The sequence below is a fragment of the Pyxicephalus adspersus genome, chromosome 10 (assembly GCF_032062135.1).
Source record: "Pyxicephalus adspersus chromosome 10, UCB_Pads_2.0, whole genome shotgun sequence".
Taxonomy (NCBI): domain Eukaryota; kingdom Metazoa; phylum Chordata; class Amphibia; order Anura; family Pyxicephalidae; genus Pyxicephalus; species Pyxicephalus adspersus.
In genome coordinates, this window is record NC_092867.1 from 14531163 (window position 1) to 14543349 (window position 12187).

General features: G+C 39.1%; 1 protein-coding gene across 16 annotated transcripts in view; it reads right to left on the bottom strand.

Moving 5' to 3' along the window:
* EBF3 (EBF transcription factor 3) overlaps nt 1-12187 on the bottom strand; it is a 127230-nt gene that overhangs the window by 27831 nt on the left and 87212 nt on the right. For 13 of the 16 annotated variants that reach the window (XM_072424062.1, XM_072424056.1, XM_072424057.1 and 10 more), the window contains exons 9-10: nt 10497-10627; nt 9810-9936 (exon numbers count right to left, since the gene is read on the bottom strand). In XM_072424062.1, the coding sequence (XP_072280163.1) occupies nt 9810-9936; nt 10497-10627 (258 nt within the window). Of the gene's footprint in view, nt 1-9809; nt 9937-10496; nt 10631-12187 lie in introns of all 16 variants that reach the window. The other 3 variants (XM_072424061.1, XM_072424063.1, XM_072424047.1) reach the window with 1 other exon arrangement.

Here is a 12187-nt window from a genome sequence, read left to right on the forward strand (position 1 = left end):
CCAGCACACCTAAAGTATTTTTCCTTAACTTTAGGTCTGTATAAAAGCACTTTGTAGCTGAAGACAAAACTAGCCATGTAACCCCGATATGAAAATCCTACATCCTTTCCTATTAAGGAAAAAGAAAGATACACAATGTCACAAAATGCTGCATTTTAAAAAAGATAAAAAATAAAACAGAAGCCTGAAAATAATGCTAAGTCTTTCACTTTATCATCCACTGTCTCCGGCCAGTGCATTTCATCTTTAAGAAATTCAGATGCTTGGGAAATTAAAATTTCAAAGATCTGCTAGAAAAAAATCAATGCGTTTAGATCAATGCTCATAGAAATTTCATGAACTTTGAACCAATGTGGGCATGATGATGAGAAGTGGTCGGATTCTCGTGTTGGTGATAGTTCCTCACGCAGATGAAATACAGCCTACGGGGCTATGAAGTGCTATGCATTTCACAAAGGCTACGCTTTAATATTTTGTCGGACAAAATAAAAAAAAAGAAGAAGAATGAAATTAATTTTTAGTCTATTTCGGTAACAAGTGCATAGATAGAGGTTGGGAATAAAGAAGTGCCTTTCAGGTGGCGTGACGCACCGAGGCGCTGATTCTTTAGTGCACCTAATGCTTTGTACATTAACATGGGCCAGAAATGAAATCCGTTCCCTTTGCAGCCGATCGCAGGTGCAAATTAATATTGTAAAATGAAGATCAATACATGGACAGGGCAAAATCAATAGTGGCTAAATTATTGCTGCATTTTCCTCCTCATTCAAGATGAGTTGTGTTTTCCTCTCAAAGTCAATACTTTGCAGCTTTTCTCATTAATTTCTCAATAAATTTGGCAATGAATTTCAATCACAGGACTCGGCAGGCTAAGCCAAGTGAGGAGGGCTGCATAGGAAACACAAAGGCATGGAGGGGCAGAGGCATCAGTCATCGTGCAGGCAGCCTTGCTTGTTGAAGCAGGACTAATATCCTTGACTTGCTAAGTCTACAACCTACAGCCTATTACAACCTATTTAGTGGAGAAATGTAAAAGAAGATTTGATCCCATTGTGTTGCCTGACAGAGAGGGCTTAAGAAAATTATGAATCAGTTGTGTTTTGTCTGTGTTATGTATGATACGCGCACTTCAAATTTCCACCTGTTGGCTGAGGGCTGATTACAACAAGAATATGTTTGATTACAAAGATGAGCCCTTTGGGGGTAATTTATTTCAAAAGTCACTAAGTTGTCCCTTGTGGCCAGCAGTGTGCTGACTTTAAAAAAAAGGAGCTGTTCTCTTTTTATTTTTTTAGGATATACATGGGAAAACATGATTGTCTAATGAAAATAATCAAACAAATGAATAAATCTCATTCATGTGTGCTAATGCTGCAAAAGCCTTGATTCTAATGACAGTCATTGCAATCGATACCCATTTACAAAAAATTCCTTTTCACCATACATGCACTGCATTTAAATGCCGATCTCAATCACTCACAGATATTTGAGGATATAGAAGAATAATTTGAGCAATAAGAATCAGATCCATCATGCAAACTTACTGGCCAATACATAAAAAGTAGTACGGGTTGTGTAGCTGGACCTCACTACCTTATAACTCCCTTTATACAACGGAATACCTCCATACTACATAAACACAACTATATAGAGGATGAAGCAACACAGGTACCTTGACACCAAGCAAAACCCTCACATTAACAGCTCAATGTCAAAACTCACCAATAGCCTAATCAATAGCCGACAACCCTGGTCTGAAAAAAAGAAAAGAGCTATAAAGATAAGCAGTGCATGAGGACACCTCTATTAAACTGACTTAAGACATCATTAACCCATTTACACAAAACAGATAGCAATAGATAGCCAGCTACTTGAGGCAGTATAGTCCCTGCAGGCTTTGATCATCCTCTTTATCTCCGGACTTCCATAAGTCAACACACGCTGTACACAAAGCAATGCAAACAAATACTTAGAATTTGTACAGAACAGGTTATAAGAGGAACGCCAATGTGAAAGTTAAAAAAAGCAAAAACAAAACCCCTAACTGGCACAAAATAAAAGTTTTTGTGACTCCAGGTAAGGTACACAGCTCAGCTATAAGTACCAAATATAATTAATGATTTCCCACAATCATTACTACCAAGCACATGGTCCATCCACAAAAACACAGCCTTGCATCTTTAAACAAGTCAACTGTAGTGGCTCCCATATTCATTTAATGAAAATCTCAAGGCTCTTTGGACAGTTTGAAAGCATCAACCCCGAAAGGGACAGTCATGGAAATGGCTCATGACGCACACAAAGAAGGCAACAGCTCGATTTCCCAGTTTGAGAAGATCGTTTCCTGACCGACAGCTATTGGATTGCACTCAGACAATTATGTTTACACTGCAGACACAAGATGCTTGTTGCCGGTTTATTATAGCGTTGAAGAATCTACCAATCCCAGCCCTGCAGGTACGGAACAGACAGTAATAAAATGGCCTATCGGTTGCACTCACTTCTGAGGGAAGGCCGTGCCTTATGGCAAGATGTAATACTAGATTTGAAACAGATGCTTATGTCAGATTACAGCCTATACACATATACACAGCAGAGGCAGCCAAATTTATTATGTACATCATTTTTTGTGTTGTGCTCCATGGGCCTTCCGGTCTACATCCAAAAAGGATATACAAGACAAAGTTAAAGCCTACCTTCAACGGCATTTGAGGTTTGGAAATTCTGCAGACCCTAGAGACGCACTAGGGCTGGTTTGGGTGGAGATTTATATATCTAGATCATAACACAAAACCTCCAATCACAGGGAACAAGTACAAACATAAGAAGAACGTACACATACCATACCAGTAGGTACAAAGCTCAAGACCCCAATAAGGCATAGGTCTAATTATTAGGACACAGGATTGAGCACAAATATGGCAACAAGTCTGCTCATGTGTACCAGGCCTGACCACCAAGCAATTGCTCTGACTAATACTGTTCACAACACGTAATACATGAGCAATGTGCCGGTCCCCACCACACAATAAAACACAAGTCAGTACTATACTCTTTTCTATAAAATATAGGCAGTACATATTCTTAATATTTATACGTAGTGCAGCAATCTAAATTAAGCTGTTAACCAAAGCCGACAACACTTTGCTGCAGAAAATGCACTTCTCATTGGTTTATGAGGTTCATAGCAGGCCGAGGCTCTAATCTCAGCTTTTACACATTTCCATGCAAGGCTCTGGCACTGTACAGCTCAGTCACTCTTCTGCCACCTACTTATCAACCAAAACCAGGCAAGAAAACCTGGATTCAAGCACAGTAAAATGCAACAACAATAGGTTTTGGCTTACAATAATAACAAAGAGAGCGGTGTTCAGTTACCAGGTCCCTAACAAGAAGGGATGGCCTTTAGCACTCCAGGTGTTACTAAACTACATCTGCTGGAGCAGTGGCGGTCAGAGAAACGCGGCTGAGAAACAGCTGTAAGGTTGGAAATAATAAAGTCTTTTTCCCGCTGTCTGCAACAATGTCCAAAACACTGGGTGACAGGTGTCAAGTCGTACTATTCTCACAATCTATTTCTGCATACATCCCATATAAAATGTCTAACAAGTCAACAATTAGCTTTGACCTTGCAAGCACAGGCAGTCTGATTTTCAATATTAGATGACAGAAAAGCATTTGGAAATTATCTAAGTGCTAAAATATTGTCAGATCTACTATTTGTAAACATAAACATTTGTAGTGTTTGAGTTTATAAGTATTCATGGTCTTTGATGCTGTCTTTGGATGACAATAATCTCAGGCTGACAAACTCAGCTGATAGCCCTTCCACTTCCCTTCTTATAATGCATGTTAGCTGGTGGCCCAAAGGGTGCATCAGAAGTCCCAAATCTGCAAACAGGCAACAGCTCAGGCAATATAATTCCCCATACTTTCCACAAGTATACAACTACTCTATACAGTGGAGTCAACCCTACTGTATCTATATTGATTTGCACATTTTATATTTATGGAGGAACACAAGCATGTTCTTTGACCTTTATAACTGGTAAAGTACAGTATAAGACCAAAAGTATGTGAAACCCTAAACTAACCCATATGAGTTATCAACCCATTTAAAAAAATGTCAAAATAAGGTTGTCCCCATCCAGGTTCCCAGCCACACCAGCTTGTGCTATTATAGGAAGGATTTCCACTATACGTGTGCCAGGTCAGGTACTGATTCTGGACAGAACACTTTATCCCAAAGGTATTTCGTATGGGTGAAGCCAGGGCTCTGTGTGGGACACTTTAGTTTTTTTTTTTTACATCAAACCATATTTTCATGGAGCTGGCTTTGTACCTATGGGGTAAAGTTATGTTGGAACAGAAAAGGGGTGAAAGGTTGAAGCTTACAATTAAAGGCTCTCTTTATTAGAAACACTTCGACTTAATATTTAGGGGGGGGGGGGGTCAACATATATTTTGGAGATATAGATAAGTATATTTGGAGATAAAGACAAGTTCAAATTATTATAAAATAGGAATGCCTCCTTAGTAGAAAATTGAAGAAAATGCAAATATCGGACATGTGGCTCAACTCATTAAACTTTAACACAAAGAAATGTCTCCTTAAATTAGCCATGGAACTGTAATTTCCAAATTCCTTTTCAAAATTTATTTGAATCACTTATTTAAAAGAAGTATTTCTTTTATTTGAATCACTTCTTTAAAAGAAGTATTGTGCACTGAGCCCATCATTCACTATCTAAGCTTATAAACATGAAATGGGACCTGGAGTTGTTACCCACATCAACCAGATTCCAAGAACCCTACATATGGTGGGTTACCAAAGATAATTGCTCAAATCATTTACTTTGTTTTTAAAAAGTAGTGTCATGGCTGTGGAAAATACATCACAATATGGAAAAAATCGAGATATAGATATCAGATCCAAAACTAAAATCTAAACCTGTATTGATTGAAGCACAGATGACCTCTTTGTCCTTTTACTTTTTTTTTTATTTTAAAGACAAATGGCTGTCTCCTCACTACTACGTTACGTCAGTTTTGGGGCAGCACAGTCGATACCGTCACCTTGACTTCCACGGGAAAGTTGTTGATTTATCAGGGGCTCTGAGTTACCGCAAGTTGAATATAAATACAACACAACGTTCTATCATGAAAACTGAGATCCTTGGCCACCGGCAGCACAAATAAAAAAAAAATAATAATAAACGCGTGATAGACAAATGTGTCTTGTTAGCAACAGCCAAAAAGCGCTTGACTTGTACTAATAACAGAAAGGCGATGTTGGTCACTATGGGTCCAAAGACGAAGCACCCTGTCACAGACTAGCTTGGAAAATTAGCAAATAATGTTTCCTTTCCTTGATAAATGGCAGACAGTTCCTGCTCACCAATCATTTTTTAACATTTTGATGCATGTCTACATTCCCGCTGGAGGAACTGAAAAGTTTACCGGCCCTCAATTTTCCGATGATGAATGGCCAGCTGTAAATGTGCGATTTCTATATGAGGTATAGTTCATTTTAAGCAATTCTAGTAAATGTGTGTCACTGATTAGGACAAATAGTCTGCTGGCACAATAGCGCCAATGCTATGTCTTATTCCTCAGACCTCTTTCCAGGCGTAGAAAAGCGGGGAAACAAGGACACAAAAAAACAGGAAAAATAAAAAGCATCCACTTGTTTAAGTTTTTACTGTCAGTCTCTGAGTGATAACACTTGTATAAAACACATTTTATCAAATTCAGATGTTTTCAATATGTGCATGTGGGAGCGGGTAAATCCTCAGCCACCAGGACTTTACATTGTCCCGGTGCACCTTCTGTGTTCGTTGGTTCAAAGGCGGCCAACAAAGGGCACCAATTCATTTAATATTTCATGCTGGGCAAGTAATACACCATTGTCAGCTTGATCAATGTGTTGCCAATAAAGAGACGTCAGCGAGCAGCTGCAGACTGGTCAGCAAAAGAACAAAGGGATTGCAGGACACAAATAATGACAGCGATCGAGGAATTAATGCTGGAAAGAACAACAAAACAGCAATTTGGAAGCAGCGGGGCAGAAAAGCATCTTGGTGTAAGGGACTGTACAAAAAATGGTAATACATACAAGTGGCAAGTCTTGTGGTGCTGGGTTCTGACCAGGGACCCCACCTACAAACAATTCATGGACTGGTTCTGGGCTTGACCATATAATAATTTGGTGGTTACCACCAAATATCAACCTCTAGGTGACCGATAGAGGCTACAGGTGGTTTTTACAGCCAATAATTGGGCTTAACCAGACACCAAAAAGTGTTTTCTTAAAGTTGGCTACCCACAGGAACTGAAGGGATATTGGGGTCAGAGGTTCCATTAAAGGATGGGATAGCTAAACAGCTGAGCGAACATAGGGAAAAAAAAAAAACACATCACCTAAAGATGCCCGCAAAGAGACTTTTCAAATTCTGTAAAAGCATTTTTTAATTACACTGCTTATAAATTTGGTTTAATGTTTATTGTTGGATTATTTTATTACTGCTAAATAAATAGACCCCAGACTCAAGGGGTTAATTCAAAGCACTGCATGGTGAATAGGGGTTAGTAGCACCAAATTTGGGATGAACGGGGTTAACTAAAACCACACCAGGGTACCAAGTGAATCCCAGCAACAATTCCTCGCCGTCAGGCAGCACAATGTGTGCAGCGTGAATAAATGAAGTAGCTGTGAATTATGATGGAATAAAAATAGTATGATTTGTGGGAGGTAATTAGCAGTCATTTGCCCAGCGAATACAAGTTATTTGTTTAAAGAGCGCTGACCTATGAGACAGCTAGTTTGTCTTGGCTGTGATAGGAAGGGCTATTGACTCCAAGCTTGTGGAACGGTGTCATTGATAGAATCGCATTTGAATGCACACAAAAGATCGTTAAATTGGTCACTTCTCATGTTTCTCAAGTGGAAAGGGAGCTAAACTGTGTCATGTGTTGCAGGCCAGAAATCAAATGCATATGTTGCAAGAGCGGCCACTGCTCAGCCTAATTGTAGACCCTATAAAAAACAAAAAAAAAAATAAAATAAGGCACTTGTGTAAAACACAAGGCAACCAATCTGATTTCACTTCTCTGTGCACAGATATTGAAATGGATTGGCTGCTATGACTTGCTACATTGCCAATATTTAACAAGCTTTATGTTGCATTATTGACATGCCGATAACAATGATCGGTTGTATCTTGTAAACAACCAGCCAGAAATCATTTCTCTTTAAATGCTTGTCAGCTGACCACTCTGTTAGCATTTCCTAATGAGATCCATGACAGCTGACCTCCTATTGGTTGCTGCGATTTCATTATCATATCATCATCTACTCTATTATAGTAGATTAGGCGACTACCCAGAGATAAAAGTCAGAATTAGAGGGTTTGTTTCCCCGATGGGATCCTAACTTTAAACCTTTGGAACACAAAAGTTTCCCAGCTATTCTGCTCTTTGAACAGTCATTTTACATGTCCATTAACTTATTAAACAATATTAGGACAATCCCACACAACACACAGGTGCCTTTCCTATGAATGGGGGCATCATTTTAACCTGGACATTCCAAACAATTTGGCCAAAGAAAAAAATCTTTAGGGTTTAAGGAAACAATCATTTGTAAGATCAATGAATTGAGCACAAGGCTGACAAGCAGCATTTAATAACTATGGCTGGGCTACATCTAATTTCTGCAGCAGGTAACAATCGGATTGAGTATGCTGGTGATCTATTAGACAATTACAGTTTTTATGTTTGCTAATCTGGCTTGCTGCTCCTAGGAAGCGTTTCTTTGTGGGCTCTATCATTACCACAGAAGGAGGCTACAGATATAATTGGATTAGGTCTAAAGGGGGCTGACAGCTGCCTGAAGAATTATACCCTTTCATGAAGGGTTATATGATGGCAGATGTAGTGAGGAGATACTCAGGTCCTTCTAGAAATCAGTTCCTGACATCAATATTCTTCATACTTCTAATAGTAAGAGGCAGCAACTTTTGGGTTTATGAAGACCTGCAGGTCTCATGTTGGCCAGACTCCAGCTGCCATTTTCCAGTGCAACTTGAAATGAAAGTGGAGACCCAACCGGCTTTTGTAGGCAACACAGCAACCTAATGCAACTTTAAATATGACTTCTGTAAATAAACCTGGGTCCATACAATACCTAAAAAAAGTTAGTAATACTGCTTTTACTTTGCTGCCCTCGCTTATATATGCGTATAGATTTTTGTTGAGTAAATCATTGCAACCAATTGACATGTTCTGGAATGTGATTGATTGCCATGGAATTACTGCACTGGTGCAATCTAAATGCATCAATTAAAAAAAAAATAAAACTGATGCACAATGTAACATTTTATTATATAGGTTTACACGCCTCTCCTCCCTCCATGGAAAAAAAATACACCTCATTCTGTTAAGCACTGTAAAAAATGACAGATTGATATAATGTTACTTAGCACCGGTATATTGCCGGCTGTGCACTGTGTAAAGAGAAGGCAATATACCATTAACTGGCAATTACATACACAATGATTGTTAATTCTTTCCTTGAGTGCAAGCTGCTTGAAAACTGTTATCTCTCTCTCTAATTTTTGACCTTCTTACAACGGGGTGAGGTGCGCTGGGAATACAAAAGACCGGTGGAAAATAGCTGGACATGTCATTTGTGACTCACTCTTTTAATTCACCGTGCTAATCAACTGAACTGCCACATTCTCCCAAGGTAATTGTATCTTTATAATTGTTGAAAAGGAGCAGGCAATGCAGAGCGGATAGCCTGGGATTGTCCTCCCTTAGCATAATGAGAAAACTGCACCGTCAGTATTGGTTACTGTAAGCAGCTCTAAATATAAAAAGAAGTCCTTATTTCTGCCTCGATTTGCCCAGCACTTCAGATTTAAGTATGTTATAAAGCGCCTGGTTATCACACTGCTCTCTTGTTTCATTATCTGGAGGCCTTGTTGCCCTACGCTACAGCTCATGCCGAGAAGGTTAAATGTTACCGAAGCCTGGAACACAATATACTCTGATAGGAACCAGATGCCCACAAAACAACATCCCTCCCCTTTTCACATCATTCTTCCCATTCTGAAATTCACAGGTCATGGCCCTTACATGAACACATATTACTACATGCTAATGCCAATTCAATCTAAAACCAAAAACATTCCTCCTATGCAGTAATGGGATGATATCATATCATGGTGAAAGAACCAATAAACAAGAAAGTGCATTGGTTTTCATTAGTCAAACTGCTGAAAATGCTGAATGGTTTTATGGTAACAGAATCTTCCTTGCATGATCATACTAAAGGGGAACAATGATAACTCGGGTAGGAAACTGGCTCTGACGGCTGCTGAATCCCCAGAATATAAGCGATAGTTCCATTGTCTCGTAGCTCCTTCCATCTGCACAAGCTGAATGTTCATATTTACGGAGCACCTGGCTGGGTATGGTGCCTTTGGGTGGTCGGGTTGTGATGGAACATCTGCCGCCCTTCATAGCACACTTTTTAATTGCACAGAACAACTTCATGTTAAGGTTAATGATTTTAGTAGAGACCCTTTTATACAAACAATAGGCTAGTGATCCCACTGCAGTGCTAACATTAAAAAACTCAACAAAATACAACCCTGAAAATGTAACTGCAGTAACCGGATAAAGCCTAGGCATAGGCAGTGCTTTATACAAAGTTGTAGTTAAGATGTTGTGGTGCTTTGAGCATAGGCAGATAAAATGTATTAAATATTGCTCTGATCTATGACAATACAAAAGTGAAAACTTACCGGTGTAAACAAATCGTCCAGGAGCGCCTTTACAGAACTGCTTCGATTTGTAAGAAAGTGTCACTTCAACAACTCCAGGAATGTGTCTTGGTGGGGTTTGAACTCTGATGGCATGTGGAGTTATCAGCTGGAAATATTACACAATGAAAATAAAATTAAAACCACGAAAGAGAAAAATGCTCAGTTCCATAATCAAGGTCATTATGTACAATACAAAGCAGGATACAGTTTACATACCATTATATATTGAATGTAATGGGCACCACCAGCATAATACATCAGCATAATGCTGTCAAAACTTTGGTAAAAGGTTTGATGGGGGAAAAATGTCTGTAAGTGATCCCTGAATTGGGTTCGCAGGAAAAGCCACAGGGCATAATTTATATGAAAATTGTCTCCATATGGATGCGAATGCCTGCTGTAGTTACTTTTTTAAGAAAACACACTAATTGGTCAAATTGTGCTTAAAGGCCTATTGCAGCATTCTACTAGGGGGCCCAGACAGTACTTAGCTCCATTTTCCAACTGTCCAACCTGTACAGCAACTTGTGAATTCACAGATTAACTAAAAAGGAGTTTGAAATAAATCCTCCCGATATAAAATGTCACTTGTGTATTGCCAGCTTGTTGGGAATTGGTGAGAACATTCTACAGACACTTCAAAGCCAGCTGATTGTCAATGCTTACCTCGCTCCACACCAACATGGTTCCAAATACCACTTGTAACCCATCAAAGAAGTTATCGCCAATAATGATGACCGTGGCTCCTCCAGTGGTCCAACCTTCGCTCGGGCTGATCGCTTTTATGCATGGCGTAGCTACTTGTACAAACAAACAAAAATAAAACACAGAGAAAGAGAAGAAAAAAAAATGGACATTAGTTTTTGCTTCTTGTTTCCCCGCTCTTTTATTTCCGATACTAAATCTCAATGTCAAATGACAAATCATATGTAAAAAAAAAAACAAAAAATGTAAAAAAAAGGGGGAAAAAAAATCAAATGCATGATTTTTTGGTTTCTGCTGAACTCTGCCTACATAAAATAAATAAAACAGCGCTCATACATCAGCATGGAAATGTATTTAAAGAAAACTGTTACATGTTTTATAAAGCAAAGGCCAAGTAGATTGCTAGCGAACAAGAAAAATGGCTTAATACGGCAAATTACGTGTCAAAGCAAATATGGCTATTACAAATGATTAAGCGCTGTGTGCATGTGGCATGGCGATTTATCTGCCTTACTGTACAGATCTAAGCACAGTCAATCACGGCCTTGTTGAGTGAAAATGGAAGAGCAAATGTTCGGAATCTTGATTCTTCATAAGCGGCTAATTGGGTTGCCGATTTTACCCCCCCTTCTTTTTTTATTCCCCTCCCATCAGCGATCTTTGCCTTTGGTTCAAAACTTAATTTTCCTCCGCCACTCTATAATTACTAGTTTTCAGTTTTCATGCATAGAGGAAAAAAAAAATCAAAAGCTCTATATTAATACTTCTGTCAAAGGTACACATTTTACATCTAATATTGTTTGTCGACATGAATCCCTGGGCCATTTACTTGACCTCTTTTTGTCTCTGGAGTGTTCACATTTGCATGAGTTATTACAATGGTGGAGGAGCAGGCAGCGGCGAAGCTCCAGTCACTCCAGGCTCACAGCAGCCAGTAAAACTGTGACTCTTCTCAGGCTGAAGGCTGCTCAGTCTCTGTGAGACTTGCTTTGTTCTCCACTTTGATCAGTCTTTCTTTTACACGGTGTTGACAGACCTTTTTTACCAGCTTTGATGGTCTTTTGTATGCTGACTTTCATGCAAAGGAGCAGATCCTAAGATATACACTTTCGCCTATTACCAGTGAATTCCGCTGCTCTATATCTCACCTGCAGGGGTTGGTTTAACAGTGCTGTATTATTGATTGTCCTCAAGACAATCTAAATGCTCTTTCTGTTGTTGTTCATATAGTTGTATCCTTTGGAGAGCACCAAGCTCGCTGACATCTACTATTCAGCCTAGGGACGGGTGTTGTGTATGTATACTGGGATAAGTTGTTAGCACTTTGGCTAAAAAGGTAAAAATGCCTTACTCATTTTTAAAAGCAACTCCAAAGGGCAAAGATGTGCTAAAACCAACCAATAAGACTTCAGTTTTCATTTATGTAGAGCCATCAAAACAATAAAAGCCATTTCCAATTGGATGTTAGCACACTTTGCAGATTGTCCATTGCCATGTGACCTTGCTGCTCTGCAAAGGCACCAGGCTAAAACTCTTTTGGGTTTATACCAATGGGCTTATGAAAGATAAATGCCATGTATAATGGTTTCAGGAGTCTATAATAACCAAAACAATAATAAATAAATATACATAGGACATGCCATCCACCCAAT